The sequence below is a fragment of the Dromiciops gliroides genome, chromosome 5, assembly GCF_019393635.1.
Source record: "Dromiciops gliroides isolate mDroGli1 chromosome 5, mDroGli1.pri, whole genome shotgun sequence".
Classification (NCBI taxonomy): Eukaryota; Metazoa; Chordata; class Mammalia; order Microbiotheria; family Microbiotheriidae; genus Dromiciops; species Dromiciops gliroides.
In genome coordinates, this window is record NC_057865.1 from 245,257,840 (window position 1) to 245,277,247 (window position 19,408).

A 19,408-nucleotide genomic window follows, 5' to 3' on the forward strand; every position below is an offset into this window, starting at 1 on the left:
GGGGTAGCTTGTGTAAAGTTAGTGAAAAAATGGGAAAGAAAGCCAGTTTGACTTGTCTATAAAATGTATTATGTGTATAATTAGATTGGAAAACCAACCAGCCAGGTTGTAAAGGACCTTGAATGAACAAAAAAGGGACTTTATAGCTAACATGAGTAATTAGGAGTTACTGGTGTTTTGAGTATGGGAAAGAGAGATGTGGTGAGATCTATGCTTTAGGAAAATCACTTGGCCAACTGTGTAGAGGATAGATTGGAGAGGGGAGAGTTTGAAGTAAGGGGAGACTGATTAGCAGCCTACTGTAATAGTCTAGAAACGAGGTAAGGCCTGAACTAGTATAGTGGCCATGTGAGTAGAAAGGAGACAGATGTGAGTCAAGTCAACAAGAATTTTTTGTTTACTCTGTGCCAAACATTCTGCTAAACACCGAAAATAGATGGTTGGAAGTAAATGAGATTTGACGACTGATTAGATATATGGAATGAGTAAAACTGAGATATCAAAAATTATATTGAGTTTTTTCAATAGAAATAAAGCATTTCTGAAGGAGTTGGTAGTGGGTTTTTTTTTTTTTTTAGTTTAAAATGATAACAATACATTTGGTTCAGAATGCTCAATGGGCAGTTGGTGAGGTGAAACTAGTCCTTAGGAGAGAGACTTGGGGATAGACAAGAGATGATATTTAAACATATAAGAAGTGGGAAGGAGAGGGGAGAGACAGAGAAAAGCAGACACAGACAGAGAGGGAAAAAGGGAGGAAAGGGGAGAGGGCAAGAAAAGCAGAGACAGGGAGGGGGAGAAGGGGTAAAGGGGAAAGTGAGACAAAAAGAGAGAGAGAGAAATAGAGAGGGGGAGGAAGGAGAGAGAGAGAGGAAGAAGAAGGAGGAGGAGGAGGAGGAGGAGGAAGGAGCGGGAGAGAGGGAGGGAGAAACAGAGACAGGGACACTGAGAGAAAGAGACAGAGAAAAACAAGGAGAGGAGGAGAAGGAGGGAGAGGGAAAGAGCCCCTATGTATGATGTAGTAGAAAAAATGCTGAATTTGAAGTTAAAGGCCTGACTTCAAATTTTGCTTGTCACTGACTTTCTCTATATTCTTAGGCAAATGAATTCCCCTGTTTAAGTCTCAGTTCCCTTCTCTATATTTGTGGATCAGTGTTAAGACATATGCGATTAGGGCAGCTAGGTAGCACAGTGGATAGAACACCGGCCCTGGATTCAGGAGGACCTGAGTTCAAATGTGACCTCAGACACTTAACACTTACTAGCTATGTGACCCTAGGCAAGTCACTTAACCGCAATTGCCCTACCAAAAAAAACCAAAAAACAGCCATATGCGATCATATGGGTTGTCTAAATGTGGCTCACAGGCATCATGAAAGGTACCTGAGATCTTGCCTACCTCAGAGGAGAATAGAGTACATGACAGTTCCTACATAATCATCAGCGTGCTGATTGGGAAGGAGAGGAGAGGGTAGGCACATCCTATTGGGCTCTCTCTTTTCTGATCTCCAAGAGGCTAGAATTATATCTGTTTCCTCACCATACCCAATACCACTAATGTATAGGTACAATAGATTCCAAATAAAAGTTCCTCTCTTGAGGAGGCAGCTATCCCTAAGCTTATACCCACTGGCTTGCCCCTGCGGATAAAATTCTGGATACCCAAAATAAAATCCAAATTATTGAATAGCTAGTAAATCAGTTTATCTATGTAAAACAGCAAGCAGCCTTTGGAGACATTGTATGTATTCAAATAGAAGAGAAAATGCACAAAAGTGAAGGAGATCTTTAGAGGGAGGGAAATCCCATCTTCACCAAGGGGAAAGTTATCAAGGACTCTAGGCAGGCAATCTGTTAACCAAGGTTATGTCTTGGAACCTGCTTCCTCTACATATCTGCAGTTTCCACAGTCATTTTACATATTTTCCTCAAAGAAGCTTCTATACCAACACCACCCTTCATGAAGGGACTTGTGTCATGCCAGGCTCAGCATCCTCTCTGTCAATTAGGAACCTCCTTAAGCAAAAACAATGGCACACAAAATGACCCAGACTGAGATGGAAGCTTGGTTGCTGTTATAATCTGTAAAATAGAATTAGGTGTTCTCTAAGGTTTCTTTCTGCAATAAATCTATGTTACAATGTTTTTCTACTTCTCCATGGAGGAGACAAGATATATAGGTTCTATCAGACCGAAAGCATCAAACCCATTCTTCAGTAATTGAGTTTTATCTTCATTGGAGTAATGCATTTCAAGGTTTTTTTTTTTTATTTTAATCCTTATTGTGGAAGATCTTTTAAGAATTTTATTTTTCTGTATATTTGTGTTTAGGTTGTGTGTATACATGCTTTCCTACCATGGTGAGATCACTTAATCTGTAATGAGTAACAAGTTCTTGGCCAAGTCCAGATAATCATCCTGAGCATCAGCTCTCAGGGTATTGTCCTGCTGAGAGAGAAGTGTCTGTTTCACTCTCGTGCTGTGACACCATCTTGGCCCCAAGGTTTCTCCTGGAAGTCATTTGGTTTTTCAAGAAATCAGTTTGTTTTCTTGTCATTTGCCAAATGAAGAAAATAACCCTATTAATTGAGTGCTGATATTAGGCAAGATTTTTACTAGGTTACTGCTATATGAGGTTTCTATTCTGAGACTCAAGTACACGCCTGACAGGTCCTGTCCTACTCTGATATGTTTCAGAGAAACTCGTGTGTAAATCAAATCATTTTTCAGATATACCAGGGGAAGGTTACAATTTAAAGTGACTGCGGATTCTTTTGTAAAACAAAGCAAAGACCTTAGGTAAAGATAGTAATCACCCCTCTCTGCAAAGTATCTTGATGTGAATATATTCCAAGCTTACTTAATTTGAGGGCATACCTACAGAGTAAGCAGGGAAGGATATTGTCCTTGATTTTACTTCTCAGGAACCAAACGTGAAGTAATGTTTTACTTCTCAAGAACCAAGCCTGAAGTAACTTCTTTCCATAATCTTTTCAGAATTCAGTAGAAAGTAACCCAATTCAATTCTGCATGAAGCAAATGTTTTATTAAATGGTCCAGTTGTGGTGTTATCCAGTATGGTTAAATATTCTTTCTTTCTTTCTTTCTTTCTTTCTTTCTTTCTTTCTTTCTTTCTTTCTTTCTTTCTTTCTTTCTTTCTTTCTTTCTTTCTTTCTTTCTTTCTTTCTTTCTTTCTTTCTTTCTTTCTTTCTTTCTTTCATCTCTATCACCTATATCTATCAGCTAGCTAGCTAGCTTAATGGGGAGTTTAATTGCCAGGTGTTCCAATTATGCCCCAATAAATGACTAATTTATTTTGTCCTTATTTCTATGTTAACTATTGGTTATAATATCTGTGTGTGTATGTATATGTATATATATATATATATATGTCTAGTTAGATCTAGATATAGATAGACAAACAATAAGAAAATACTGATTTATTTCTTAGTTATAATTACCTGTTCTTCACTTGGCCTGCAAAGATTTCTCTGGCTTTCCAAGATATCTGCTTTACTCACAGTGGGTAGTGGGGGAGAATCTGGCTCATTGAATTAAAAGTTAATTGCTCTGGGGGCAGCTAGGTGGCACAGTGAATAGAGCACCAGCCCTGAGGTCAGGAGGACCTGAGTTCAAATCCAGCCCTAGACTCAACACTTACTATAAGACCCTGGGCAAATCATTTAACCCCAATTGCCTGACCAAAACAACAACAACAACAACAACAAAAGTTAATTGCTCTGTCTCTTTGTGAGTTACATGTTAAGATATTTTCCCCATTTATCTATAATACAACAGATGTTATTTAAAAATGCCCCTTTTGTATGCCGGTTTTGTTTCTGGATTGTTTGTCCCCTGTAGTTAAAATCTGCTCTTTCTCTTCACTCTTCTTTATCATAAATAACAAAAATTATACTAATAGCTATTAATATTTTTCTTAACTTTTGCTGTCCCTTTAATAATATTTAGAGGTGGTGTAGTGGATAGAGAGCCAGCCTTGAAATTATAAAGACATGGGTTCTTGTCCTTCCTCTGATACATATTGTCTGTGTGATCCTGGCCAAGTCACTTAACTTCTCAATGCTCTAGGCAACTCTCTAAGACCATAAAGTAGAAAAAAGCTGCTAACCTATATTTGGTGTGATTTTGGGGGGTGTATTTGGTGAAGGAATGAAGGGAGAGAAGGATGGAGAGAGGAAGAAAAAAACAGATTCACAGAGCTAGGGTCTTAAACTGGATTTGAATTCATCTGCTTTACTCCACGTCCAGCAACCCATCCAATGTCTACATAGCTACCTAGTTTCTTCAATGGAAATTCCCTATACCAATGAAATCACAGGTTCTGTCCTATCTTATCTCTTTATTTCCATAACATCCTCTGCCTCATTCCCCCCTGCCACTGCCAAAAGACAAAACAAAACAAAACAAAACAAACGAAAAATGTCATGATTATTCACAGGTATCATGAAAGATAAAAACACTGGGACAAACAGTCCTTTGCAGAAAGATAAGCTAACATCTGTCATAAAATGTCAAACTGAAACAAATGTTGGATTTTTTCTGGTCTCTTCTCTCTTAAGCAGTCTTCAGGGGCTTGTGTTCTTGATTTTGAAATTATTCGAAACACGTTGGTTTTGATAGAAGCAGAATAATTTGAGGAAATAATGTTTTATCATTTAAAAGAAATCAAATGTAAATCATTTAGGGAGTTTATTTTCTTTTTAATGTCTTCCCTTAGAGAAATTCTTATATTTTTCTCCAATTTATAGTTTTATACTAATGTGTATATATTTGTATGTATACACATATAGATAGGTAGATAAAATAGAAATAGATTTATATTTCTTTCTCAAAGTGTATAGGCTATGTATTGAAATGTTCAAGGTATGTTTTCCCAGAATCACTGCCTTCTACTTACATTTTCTACACATATATAATATTCCATTAATTCTGATCTCCTATTTCAAACCCAGTTATATTTTCTTCTCTGGAAGGATGCAGAGATGTTTCATGATTTTTCTGGTACCTCATATAATGGTAATTTTCTGTACTATTTTTTATTTTTTATTTTTTTGCAGAGCAGTGGGGGTTAAGTAACTTGTGCAGGGTTACACAGCTAGTAAGTGTCAAGTGTCTGAGGCTGGATTTGAACTCAGGTCCTCCTGAATCCAGGGCCAGTGCTTTATCCACTGTGCCACCTAGCTGCCCTACTAAATACTCTTTTATCACACTTAATGCTACCCATACTCATTCCTTAAAATCAGATTTCATCATATAAAATTTTATAATATAAAAAAAGTTTTATCATATAAAACTTCACTAGTTCCAAAAGTCCAGAACTTTTTGGGTATCATATCCCACAATAATGGAGAATTAGGAGTTGGAAGGGCCCTCAGAAGTGATTTTGCTAAATCTTCATCTTTAAGAAACTGGAAACTAAGGGCCAGCTAGATTTTGCCTGAGATCCCCTGGATAGATTTGAACTCAGGTTTTGGCCCAAAAGCTTAGAACTACATTAAGACTTTTGGGACACCGTGTGTAATATTTATATAGTTCCTAAAGGTTTGCAGAGTGCTTTGCCTATGTTATCTCACTTGATTATCTATTAGTTAGAACTCTTTGAGATAGTTACTATTTTTATCCCTGTTTTCCAGATCAGGATTACAGGAATTACCTGACTTGCTCAGGGTCACACAGTCAATAAGTATCTGAGCTAGGATGTAAACTCAGGTCCTCCTTACTTCAAGTCCAGTACTCTGTCCTCTGTCCACTCTAGCTATTTCTTCAGTAAACATTCTGTTGGATGACAAAAGTATTTCTTTCTTTTTTTTTTAAAGAGACTATAGCATTTTCTTTACATTTGAACCTGAACCTGGAATGCAGTTGTCAAAATTCAAATTTGGGTTTTAAAGCAGTGGAAAAAAAAAGTTTCTTTAGCTGAAAGAAAAAAAGAGATTTTTTTTCCTTTCCTTTTTTTCCCCCTGAGATGATGCGTATGCAACCCTTTCAAGTGTAAAGAAGCACATTACTCACGCTCCCTAGTAATGACAGCATCATGGTTCTGCTTTCAAAAATTAACAAAATCACCACTGAAGAGTCTTTCCTGAGATTGAGGATTGGTCTTGTTAACCTCAGTGGCCTTTTCAGTGCCTCCAAAATGAAGATAAGCTATCCTTGTTTAGACACTCACATTTATTGGTCCTAGTCTTTAATGGGTTCAGTAAATCTGTGTAATTTTCATACTTTGTTTAAAAAATGAACACAGAAAGGAGGCTAATGATTATTATAAATTGTAGGTGCAGAAAACGTGATTTCCCAAATGCAACTTAATGTGGTCCAGTGGGATTTTCATTAACTACTCTTGCCCATAATCAGTTTGGATGAAAACTATGCTTTCTGCACGTATTTACTGTTGAAACCCATATGTGACATTCCCGTTAATTATTATGCAAATCAAAAAGTTAACCCCAGATGCAGATGCCTAATTATTGCTATTCAGGCAATACATTTAATCTCTTTGGTGAATGTGTATTTCCTAACCCAGCAGGCACTGTGAATTTGCAATATCCCCCAACCTTAGACAAACAAAAAGAGAAATGTGTATTGATGTGTATAGAGTATATGAGCTGGGAAGCTATGGGTACATAGGCTCCCTATGATTATTAAGAAGCAATTTATCACATCTTTAACACAGGAATCCATGAAGAAGTTTGGGTAATTTATAAGCCATTTTACAACTTCTACTCCACCTGTATACCTTTTAAGATTTAAATTAGGTTGTGCTATTTGAGCTATTTATATGAGTAGCCTGCTGTTCTCTGTTTTATGGTGGGTTGCCATAGATATCTTAATTTTCCTACATTTGTTTCAAAGTATTTCTTACTCTCTACCATTAAGAGTATTGCTGGGTTTGAGTGAAAAAAAAATATAAGTTCTGAATTATTACTTCAAAATTAAAAATCTCACATTTTTATCCTTTAATTGCTCTACTTATTGTTATCTAAATTACCGTCTGTCTTTTTTTATATAACATGGTTTCAAAATTGTGATTTTTATGTTTTACTTTTACAGATGTGTAGTCCTTCTTTGAGAACTTGAAGCCTCTCTTCCTCATTCTCTCCCCACATTCTCTCTCTGATCCTTTCTGCCCTCCTTTTGTCCCTCCTCTCACTTTTCTTCTATCCTTTTCCTCTTCTCCTTTCCTTTCCTCCTGTCCCATTCCTTCCCCCTTCTCCTGTTCCTCCTCTTTCTCTCTCATTTCCTTCTCTCCTTCTCTGTGTTCTCTATTTCTTTCTCTCTACATGTATCTTTCTGTCTTTTTGTCTGTCTCCCCTATTTCCTTTCTGCGTCTCTCTCCTCTCTACCTTCTCTGTTTCTATCTCCCTCTGTCTTTTTCTTTCTTGTCTCTCTCTGTCTCTTTCTCTCTCTGTCTCTGTCTGTCTCTGTCTGTCTTTCTCCCTGCTTGCCCTCATGATGATAGGGAACACTTGGATAAAATTAGCATCCTTATTCCTTTTATTGCACCAATGATACTTGCTGATATACTTGCTATAAAACTATGGTCATTGACTATCCAGATTTTATTAAATGCTCTCCATCCCTGGACAGGAGTTGTCATTTCTGTAGCAGATGTCCAAATCCCATTCTCATCTACCATCTTGTAAGGATCAGCTTCGCTTTGCTCTTTTCCTTGCTGTCAGTGAGCACCACCGATGAAAACAACACCTGTTCCCTTATGATTTTCGATTTCTTGCCCAGGACCTAATGATCTTTGGAAATATTTCCTAGGTTCCTTCTGGTGCCCACGTGAATCACCAGAACTGGGTCATAGTCATCTGTTTTGGCAAATCTTGCTAGGTTATCTGTGATGGCTTGGATAGCTGCCCTGGAAAGGCAACAGACCCCTTTATTATTGTTATCGGTTTTACAAATAGCTGCCTCACATCTCTGTTGCAAGAAGTCTCCAATCACTACTACGTTCCCCCCATCTTTTGAACATGACAGGATGATCCCTCACCTGACAGAACCTGAGGAACTCTTTAATCTCTCTCCTCTACTTCCAAAATATCTTTCCCAAAGAAGACCTAAAGCTTTGCGCTTGGGAAATATAGGTTTATTTGATTTAAAAAGAACTAATTTTGGGGGCAGCTAGGTGGCGCAGTGGATAGAGCACCGGCCCTGGAGTCAGGAGTACCTGAGTTCAAATCCGGCCTCAGACACTTAACACTTACTAGCTGTGTGACCCTGGGCAAGTCACTTAACCCCAATTGCCTCACTAAAAAAAAAAACAAAAACAAAAAAAAAACAAAAAGCAAAACAAAAAAATAAGAACTAATTTTCTAGTCCAAGGGAAAAGGCCACATTAAGGGATAAGTGAATGAATAAATGGGGGGAGGAGAACATATATTAAGCGATTTCATATATATGCATAGCACATTTCCAAATGGGTTTAGTTACTATCCTACCTGTAGGCAAAGAAATTGAATATATGCTCTACAAGGGTCCTTTCAAAATTTATATTTTATAATTCCATGATTTTTCATTGCTTTCATTGCTGAGAATGGGAAATATAGGGAATTCATTAAAAAAATAATTTGGGGGGCAGCTAGGTGGTGCAGTGGATAAAGCACTGGCCCTGGATTCAGGAGGACCTGAGTTCAAATCTGGCCTCAGATACTTGACACTTACTAGCTGTGTGACCCTGGGCAACTCACTTAACCCACATTGCTCCACAATAAAACAAAAACATAAACAAAATCAAAATAAAACAAAAAAACACACCACAAAACAAAAGCCAAAAAAACCCTAAAATAATTCTGAGAAATGTTTATAAACCAACCTGAGAAAGAAAACAATAAAAGATTACATTAACTTGGTTTCCAGTTAATAATAAATAAAACATGGGGAAAGTATTTCTTCTTGGACTTATCTTGTGCATGAAAGTTGGTCATCAACTGAACTACATATTAAGAGAAACAGAAGGAAACAAGAAATAATGAATGTTAGGAATGAGAGAATTATTGGATTTGTATTGCCTTTAGCCATCTTATTCCTTGTTCAATCAGTATTTGTTGATCCTAATCTAAAATCTTGATGGAAGACAAGAACCATGTGTTCATTTTCCATAGTAAAACGGTTACCTGATATATGAGTAAAATTGATTATATGTAATATATAAGATTTAGAATATCACATGGAAAATTAATTTTAATTCATCCCTTGAAGGGCCATTGTATATGATGGAAACCAGCCCTCTTTAAATTGTAGAAGTGAATTTAAGAAAGTACAATGGTTTACAAGATAATTTCATTTTATCTTTGGACCCAGTTTTAATGCCTGTCCCCATTCACATCACATCCTTTACCCCACTTGCCTTGCTATAGATATAATCAAAATTAAGATTTTTTTAAAAAGTATCTTGAGCATCTTTCCCAGAGATATTCAGCTAGTTTGAGCTGAAAATGACTGGTTACAAACCTGTTTTCTCCAAATCTATTCTTTCAAGTACAAGTGCCAAAAAGTAAAATCTGAGCTTGTGAGCCTCCCCCTTCCTTTGTTCTAGGGTTTGGTTCTTCTTTTTTGTTATAGTTAAGTTTCAGTTGCTATAAACTAATGTCATTTGGCCCACCAAGGAAAGGGCTTCCCAGGGAAAAGATAGCATTTGGAAAATTGTAAAAGATGCCCATCTAAATCCATTGTTGCATAGCATGCATTCCATAGGTCAAGTGGATACCTGCTTGACATGTGATGTGTTGTTGTCTCTTTGCCAATGGACATTTGTTGACACGGAGAATAAACTATTTGGATGTTGTTGCCAGGACTTTTATCAGACTTCAGTGCCATATTTAGTGGGCAAAGATAGGAGTAAAAGTTGATGTGGCTATAAAGAGCCTATGAAAGCTTTATTGTGATACCTTAAATTTAAGGTCTTATAGTTAGTGATATATTTTTTTAAAATTATCCATTCATTTTCTACAAGCTGATGTAAAAACCTCACCTTGCTTTATTGTTAAGATAGTTACTTAGCTAAGCAGCTGAGGATGAGTTCCACACTTTTCTTTCTCATTATCTCAAGTGTAAGAAACTTCTGTTTGACCTTGGGAAGGCCCCTCAGAACCTTAGTTGCCTCACCTGTAAAAATGGTGAAAATAGAACTTGTATCCCAGAGTTGAGAAGATATAATGAGAAAATTCCTACAAAATGGTTATTAAAGTTATCTGATGTTATTAGTTCAGGAAAGATAGAACTTTAGAAAGTCTTCATAGGGACCCGTGGTATAAAACTAAATAATTGTGCTATTGCCCTTGACTTATAATTGCATTTGTGCATAAATTTATCTGTATAGGCATATTACCTTTGAATAGCATACAGTAAGATTTCAAATAAAAAAGGAAAACTTTTTGAGGGGGTGAGATTTGTTTTTACTTTTCTTTATCTGAAAGGAGAGGGAGAGGAGGCCAGGTTCTGTGTAAATAAATCCTTTTTTTTTAAGGGTACTATTTTTTATATGTTTCTCTAGTCAGAGGTTCCTAATTTTGTATCATGGACCTCTTTGGCAGTCTAGAGAAGCCTATATACCATTTTTCAGAATATATAGATACACCACAGACACTGGATGATTTAAAAATAAATCATCTCAGTGGGAAGGAAGGCATTAACATTAGAGTAGACTAGGAAAGACTTAATGTAGAAAATTGGATTTTAGCTGAGACTTGAAGGAAGCCAGGGAGACCAGGAGGTAAATATGAGGAAGGAGAGAATTCCAGGCATGGAAGGACATAGTATTATCTGTTAAAGTGAGATACCTTGATATACTGTATGAATTGATCCTGCTTCCCTTTCCTTCTGACAACCATATTTAGGAGTCACTTAAATTTAAGGACATTAGGAGCATTTTCATTTGTTGTTTCTTCTAGGTTGATAGACCATTCAAAGACTGATAAATAGAAAGTTTCTGTAGATTAGTTACACTGAACAATGACATAGTCACATTCAAGTTAATCAAAGATGCTGGACTGAGAAAGTAGATTAAAAAAATACCATTTAGAAGTTTGGATAAGATTCAGAGGACTGACATGACTACAACTAGATTTAATAGCTTAAAACTGTATATTGGATATACTTTGAGGTTTGTGGAATTCCATTCATTTGTTATCTCATTGGATCCTCACAGCAATCCTGTAATGTAAGTGCTATTGTTTGCCCCATTTCACAGATGAAGAAACTGAGGGTGAGAGGTTAACATGTAAACATATAATGAATGAAATTTCATTTTTCATACATATTAGGCAAATGACATCCCATAAGAATGAGTGAGAAAATTGAAGATGAAAGATACGTATCATAATAATTCAATGAGAAAAGTAGGACAAGTAATGGGAGAAGAAGACATTTATGGAGAAAAAAGAAATACAATTGGACTTTCTTGGACTTTGAAATTATTTTTTACCCATATTTCAATATATTATTGATGTAATTGTGAATGAAAATAATCAAGGAATCCTAAAGCTGGATAGAACCATGAACATAATTTCTCTAACCCACTTATATTATGGTGAGGAAACTCAGGCCCAGAAAAAATGACTTGCTTATGGTCATTATAGTTGGTTGATGGTACTTGGCCATTAGCTTTGAACAATGCCTGGCACATAGTAGGTGCTTAATAAGTGATTGTTAATAATTCTAGAAATGAGACTCAGACTCTTAGTCCTCTGATCATTTAATATGCCAATTAATTATAATTGAACAGATTATTCTTTCTTTCCTATATATTTTTTTAAATAGCAAGCAGCAACTTTTTTTCCCCCGAGTCAAAGGGCATTTAGAATGACTTTTTAACTTTTTGCCCCACCCCCAAAGTATAACTGTTAAGATTGCACCTAATACTTAGTAAGGTAAAGTTAAATATATCTCAGTAGTAGTCAAATAAAAAAAAAAACATTTGACATGATACAATGAGATGTAATGCTTTTGAGAAGTTAATTTTGTTATTCCAAGGGATGCTTTCTCATATGACTGCTTAAAATAGAAGGTGAGTGATTGCTCAGAAACAGTTGAATCTAATTAAATGATAATTTCTATAACATGAGTAATCCTAGCAAGAGAAATACATTGTTCATTTTCATCTGCTTTATTTTATAACACTGTTATGTCCAGTGTGTTAGGGCCTGAAACATAAATGTATCATACTGTTTAGAAGTGGAAAGATAAGATTTAATACTGTAATAAACTGGGGATCTCCATTTAGGTGTTCTTTGCACTGATGGAGATTACCATCCCATCCTTGTCCATCCTTTGTGTGAGATTTTATCCATGTCCTCTCATGCATTCATCACAATAAGGGCCTCCTGGTGGTGACCCTGTCTATATATTGGGTATCATCTGTAGCCTATAAAATACACTTCAATGATTAAACAAAGGAAAAAATAGTTTTTATTCCCAAATGTGAGAAAATTCAATAAAAAGGTTAACTTTTATAGCATCAGTTAAAAAGAAATTACTTTGGAAATATTCACTTTTTCATTAAACAATTTTCATTTTCATAAAGAGGAACCCCCTCCATCTGTATCCTTGATTATACGCCTCTCATAGGAGTCATTTATACCACTCATCACCATAGGTTCTGCCTATTTTGCTGCTCATTTTTTGGAAGTATGTGTGTGTATGTGTGAGTCTGTGTGTGTGTTTCATTTGGTTCTAAAGACTTTAATTTACAGAAAAGAAATTTACAACTTCTCCAGAGCAACAAGTTTAATAAAATGTCAAAAATGCATTTTTACCAGCTTAGGCAGCCCTAGTGTTCTACTGATTACTTCATGATGTGAGAAGAAAATGGAGTAGGTCCTTGATTTTTGAATAGCCCTCTGGGGTGAACTTATGCAAGAAAATGCATGAGATTCCCATAGGATGGGGCAGGCAGGCAGGGATAGGTCACAATCTATCTTCTCCAGGGAAACATCTGAATTGAGATCACAGTCATTTGTATCATTATTTCTAAAGTAAATAGGATTACTAGCTGTGTGACACTAGCCAAGTCACTTAACCCCATGTCCTCCAGGGGGCAGCTAGGTGGCACAGTGGATAAAGCACCGGCTCTGGATTCAGGAGTACTTGAGTTCAAATCTAGCCTCAGACACTTGACACTTACTAGCTGTGTGACCCTGGGCAAGTCACTTAAGCCTAAAAAAAAAAAAAGGAAGTTTGAGTCAAATTGTACAGGGGATTAACTACCAGCAGAGATCTTTTTTTTTTTTTTTAATCCCATAGGCAATGTGGACACACTGACTGGTTTTGGAGGGGGAAAATGACATTCATAATTTTACATCATATTATTTGAGCAGCTATGTGAACAATGGATTTGAGAGGAGACTAACTACAAACAGGAAAGCCTAGTACACATTTTTTTACAAGTGAAAAAATAATGAGGTTTTGAACTAGAATGGTATCATATAAGGAGAGAGGTGTAGACAGTAAGAGATATAATAGCAAGATGTAATCAAGTGGTCTTGGAAAATACTTGGTTATAGAGCACGAGGGAGAAGAGAGTCATTTAAAAACACAATAGTTTAACAAAATATATTCTGGCAAGCATACACACAAACACACAAACATACAAACATATAGATATATGTATATATATATATATATATATATATATATATATAGAGAGAGAGAGAGAGAGAGAGAGAGAGAGAGAGAGAGAAAGAGGAAGAAAGAATATGCTAATGCTAAATTTTGGAAATTAATTTGTAATCTATGTGAATAAAGAAGTTCTCTGTTTTAGTTTGATTAACCAATAATGAATCAAGATGTAGCATATTAGTAAGTACAGTTGTATACACATAGTTTAAATAAGAGTATATTAAAAACAATAGAATTCTTTATAAGAAGTAGTGCATTGCCACTTCAAAATTACTAGCAAATCAACATTTTTGTCAGTGACTTGGACAAGGGCATAAATTATATGCTTATTAAGTTCCCAGGAAACAATAAACTGGGACAGCTAGCTTTCATGATGGATGACAAAATGAGGATCCAGACCCATCTTGACAAGGATAGAACACTGGGCCAAGTCTACTAAGGTGAAATTTAATAAGGCTAAGTGCCAAGACTTACACTTGGATTCATTCAACTTCACAAGGACAAGATAGGGAGACATGGCTAAATAAAAGTAAATCTGTTAAGGTGATATTTCTAAAACACAGGTCTAACTCTTCTACTCCTATGCTCAGTAAACTCTAGTGTCTCTCTGTTACATCTAGGACAAAATACAAACTTTTCCCTTTCGCATTTATAGTTTACATACCTTCATACAGTTTACATCGCATCCATACTGGCCTTCTCACTGTCCCTCACACACAACATTCCTTCTTCTATCTTTGTGCTTTGTGCAAGTCATCCCTGTGCCTCAAGTAAACTCCATACCCTTTCCTTGAAAAATCTCCATTTACCCTCAAAACTTACTCCAGGCCTTTCCTAATTTCCTCAACTGCTGGTTCCATTCATACAAATTATATTTGTTTTAGATAGATAGATAGATATAGATATAGATATAGATATAGATATAGATATAGATATAGATATAGATGATATAGATATAGTTATAAGAAGCTAGATGGCACAGTGGGTAGAGTATCAGGCCTGGAGTCACAAAGGCCTGAGTTCAAATCTGACCTCAGATGCTTACTAGCTATGTGACCCTGCGCAAGTCACTTATCCCTGTTTGCCTCAGTTTCCTCATCTGTAAAATGAGCCCGAGAAGGAAATGGCAAAGTACTCTAATATCTTCACCATGAAAACCCTAAAAGGGGTCATGAAGAGTTGGACAGGACTCAACAACAACAGCAACCATATGCAAGTCAACAATAATTGATTAAATGCTTCGTATGACCTTGGATAAGTCACCAAATATTTTCAAGGTTCAGTTTCATCAACTATACTAGAAATGGTGATGGTACTTAATATCTGCTTTATTAAAACACTGTATATGGTACCTTAAAGCACCATAAATTGTTAGTTTTTTATTGTATTTCATAATATTTATATTTTAATTTTATTATGTCAAGGTTGGAGGCAATGCTATGTAGTCAACAGAATGTTATTTCTATTAGGAAGACTTGGGAATCCTTCAGACACTTTACTTGTCATCCTTAGAAAGTCACTTGACTTCTTTAAGGCTCAGTATCCCCATCTGTGAATTAAGAGGATTGGACTTTAGTGATCTTTGATCTGGGTAATTCACTTAAACTTTCTTAGCCTCAGTTTCCTCATCTATAAAACAGGGTTGATAGTAATACCACCTACCTCAGCACGTTGCCATGGGGATAAGATAGAATAATATATGTAAAGTACTTTACAAACTTTCAGGTGCCATGAAAATTCTATTATTTTTGCTCTTACAATATCTTGTTCTCTTTTCTATTTTTGTATGCACAAAAAATGGACACAGACATCAAAATAAAGACAGTTTCACTAATGGGCATCTAGTCACCCTCACCTGTTCTGTGAGCTCTTCTTCAGCAGTGGCAAGAGACTTAATCTTAGGCTTAATTTTATCTTTTCAGAAGGGATACTGGCTTCCTTTAACCCAGAGAAAGTGTTTTCTCTTTGTTATTAGCCACAATATAAATGCAACAAAGAAGTTTTAGTAATAGGTTAGTAAGTATTCAGCAAAGCAGAAATGCATTTCTTTATAAAATTTATACAAGGCCTTAATTTTTTTTGCATTAGAATGTTCTTTCAAAAAAACAACAACTGTGTTTGATAATTATGGGGTATCCTAGAAAATTCCATTTAGAAGAAAAACTGCTGGGAGCAAGGAAAAGCATTGAAACCCCCAATTGGCTAATATCCCAAACCACAATAATCCAGTAAAAGAATTCACTAACTCCATTATAATTTGATGGCCATTCCTAAAATTAGTTGGCTTTATTTAGTGGCAGGTTCAATGGAAGAAAAAAAAATACTGCCTGTTTCATTCACAGCATCCAAATATTCCCCTTCTTGTAATACAGCATATCGGTTAATAAGCTGAGTGATAGAACTCTATATGTTCAATCATTTGTAGAATGAATTATCCTACAGTTTTGGAGAGAGTTCCTATTTTTTGCTTAATTAAGCAACCAATCCTTTTGGCTAGTGGTTTCTTGTCATTCTCATAACTACCATGCATGATAGTGGAATCTCTGGGAAGCCAATCCATTATGCATGGTGGCAAATATGAATTAAATCATCCTGATCTTCCCTGAGGCTTTAAAGCTTTTTTTCTGCTCCTTGACTGATTTTAAAAACAAATTTACATATGATTCCAAAATTGAAGGCAGCAAAAAAATAATATTTTTGGTTAAATCCATGAATGTAAAAGGTTAATGTAAAATACCTATACAATACTGTGCATGTGCAAGAACTTTGGCAAGTACTGGCCGTTCAAAGCCCAAAATAAGGCAGCTCCTGCCTTCAGAAAGCCTGCCTTCTATAGAGAATTAATATACACATAGAAAAGTTACTACAAAATATGAATGCAGTAAATACAGAGTAATTTAAGCAGCGGAAGGGAGAATATTACTAAGGTCAGGAGGGCAGAAAAGGGGTGGCAGTGAGGGAAAGGATCAGACAAGGCCTTGTAGTAAGTAGCACATGAGCTGAATAATAATAATACTAATAATATAAATAGCTGACATTTATATCACCTCTACTATGTGCTAGTCAATGTGCTAAATTCTTTTAAAATGTCTCATTTTATCCTCACAACAATCCTGGGAGGTAAGTGCCATTATTATTATTCCCATTTTTATAAATAAGGAACTGAGGCAAAATAGAGGTTAAGTGACTTGGCCAGGGTCACACAGCTAGGAAGTATTTGAGGTGACATTTGAACCAAGGTTTACATATATCATAAAGAAAGAAAATACTCTCATTTATTCAATAAGTATTCTAGAGCACCCATTATCATTAGCCAATAAACCAACAGACATTTGTTAAGCACCTACTATGTGCCAAGAGACAGTACAAAGTAATGGAATGAGAGCTAGTCTTGTAGTATAGAACACCTGGGTTCAAGACTTACCTCTAACGCATACTGGCTGTGTGACTCTGGACAAGTCATTTTACTTCCCAGTACTCTGTGTAGCTCTAGAAGTATAGGTAGTAGAGAAGGTACCAGCCTGCAGTGGTAGGAGTTTCCCCATCTGGGAATTCCCCATAACAAAGAAACCACAGATCCAACCCCAATCCTATGTTCCAGGTGCCACTGTTTCAGGAAAGCCTCATCCTCATGTTACTTTCATTTTAAGGATTATATTCTGTTTTACAAAATGACTGGAAAAAATATTTCTGTATCATTGGATTATAAAGCTTTACTAATGGAACACCACTATGTGTTATTTCTTTAGAATACCTCTAAATGTCAGAGACATTGTCTACTGTACAGGAGTTTCACTATTAGATGAAGACGTCTGGGAGTTCATCTGGATGAAATTCCACTCCACAACAGCAGTATCTGAGAAGAAAATATTATTGGAAGCCTTAACTTGTAGCGATGACAGAAACTTACTAAATCGGTAGGTCATTCAAATTCCTTAAACATATATGTGGCCATATTAGCATCCTTGACTAAGGTCCTTCTTTAATGTTTCCTCCTGACCTACAGGGGACCTTGGGCATCTGTTTTGCAAGAATTTGGGCAAGAATTTTGCTGAAAACTAGAAGACTGAGTACTTATTCTTGTCTCTTAAGTCAAGAATCAGCCTAGTTACATTCAGTGGGACTTTTCCTCAGAGTTAATTTTTTGGTACCCAGTATCAAGGGATTCCGACAAAAGTCATGGAGACTTTCAGTGTTGAAAAAAATATCATCCAGTTGACATAAGGAAAACAGTTATGGCCATAAATTTTATTGTGTAAAGGAAGGCACTCCATTTTAGCAACACCAAGCAATTTTTTAAAAAATTGAAATGATTACGTAAGTAGCAATACATGAAGAATCGTTCTGAAAAGCACAGTTCACCTTGTAGTTCAAGGATGTCATGCTTAAAGCCTGTAGGCCAAGTCAGTCTGGCCTAGTAGGCTTTTAAAATTCATTTTTAATTCAGTTATTTTTTTTCTTATTAAATAATGTTAGTCAGACTCCCTTGACCCTAGACTCCTCTTTGAAGAATGTGACAAATTCAATTATGCTTTTTAAAAACAAGATTGTCTCAGATTAAAAAATATCAACTGACCCAAAATCATTTCCTTCTAATTTTCCTACCCTCATTTTCTATTTAAAGGCTTCTGAATCTCTCACTGAATTCTGAGGTGGTGTTGGACCAAGATGCAATTGATGTCATAATCCACGTAGCCCGAAATCCACATGGCAGAGATCTTGCATGGAAGTTTTTCAGAGATAAATGGAAGATATTAAATACCAGGTAGAAAGAAAAGATAACACTTTCATACCTGAATGAAGATTAAAAGTAGCCCACATTTGATAGTACCTTAATCTGAAGTTTTGTTTTTGTCTGTTTTCTTTCACATCCTGGCTAATGAGATGTTTTCTGTGACGACTCATGTATAACTTATATCGAATTGCTTGAGTTATTTGGGGTGGGGGGTGGGGAGGGAGGGAGGAAGAGATGTTGGAACACAAAATTTTAACAAGTCAATGTCAAAAACAAAAACAAAAACAAAAACATAAACGGGCAGCTAGGTGGCGCAGTGGATAGAGCACTGGCCCTGGATTCAGGAGGACCTGAGTTCAAATGCAGCCTCAGACACTTGACACTTACTAACTGTTTGACCCTGGGCAAGTCACTTAATCCCAACTCCCTCACAAAAACAAAACAAACAAAAAATCAATGTCAAAATTTGTTTTTACATGTAATTTGGAAAATAAAATTATAAATAAAAAAAAAGTGGCCCCCAATGGAGTGAAACCGAACTTTTTTTGAGGTAGCCAAAAGCCAAAGGGGGCTTCTGGCTGAATCAAACAAAGCTTTAGGGAATACCTCCATGAAAATGAGAATCATTTGCACTACCACTATTTATATTATTTTATATTTATTTACTTATTTTATATATTTATTTATTATTTATATTATTTGACTACTAGTAGTCAGACATGACTGAAAAGATGAAACATAAAGGAAGTAAACAGGTATTTTAATAACTGAACAAAATTTAGTTATTTAGGAAATATTCTTGGGAAGCAATATAGTAAAGTGCATTGAAGGCTACACTTGGAGCCATGAACATCTAGGTTCAGATTTTACTTCACACACTAGCTGTGTGACATTAAAAAAGTCCCTTTACCTTTCTGTGCTTGATTACTCAGCTGTAAAATGAGGGAATTGGATTTAGTAGTCTCCATGGTCCATTCCAGCTCTAAATAAATTATCCTGTAACCTTAGCAAGTATCTTTTAAAACTACCAGC

General features: G+C 35.9%; 1 protein-coding gene across 2 annotated transcripts in view; it reads left to right on the top strand.

Annotated features, from left to right (window-relative positions):
* Positions 1–19,408, top strand: part of TRHDE (thyrotropin releasing hormone degrading enzyme) — a 516,103-nt gene that overhangs the window by 480,280 nt on the left and 16,415 nt on the right. For both annotated transcript variants that reach the window (XM_043966938.1, XM_043966939.1), the window contains 2 exons: positions 17,391–17,558; positions 18,266–18,406. In XM_043966938.1, the coding sequence (XP_043822873.1) occupies positions 17,391–17,558; positions 18,266–18,406 (309 nt within the window). The remainder of the gene's footprint in view (positions 1–17,390; positions 17,559–18,265; positions 18,407–19,408) is intronic.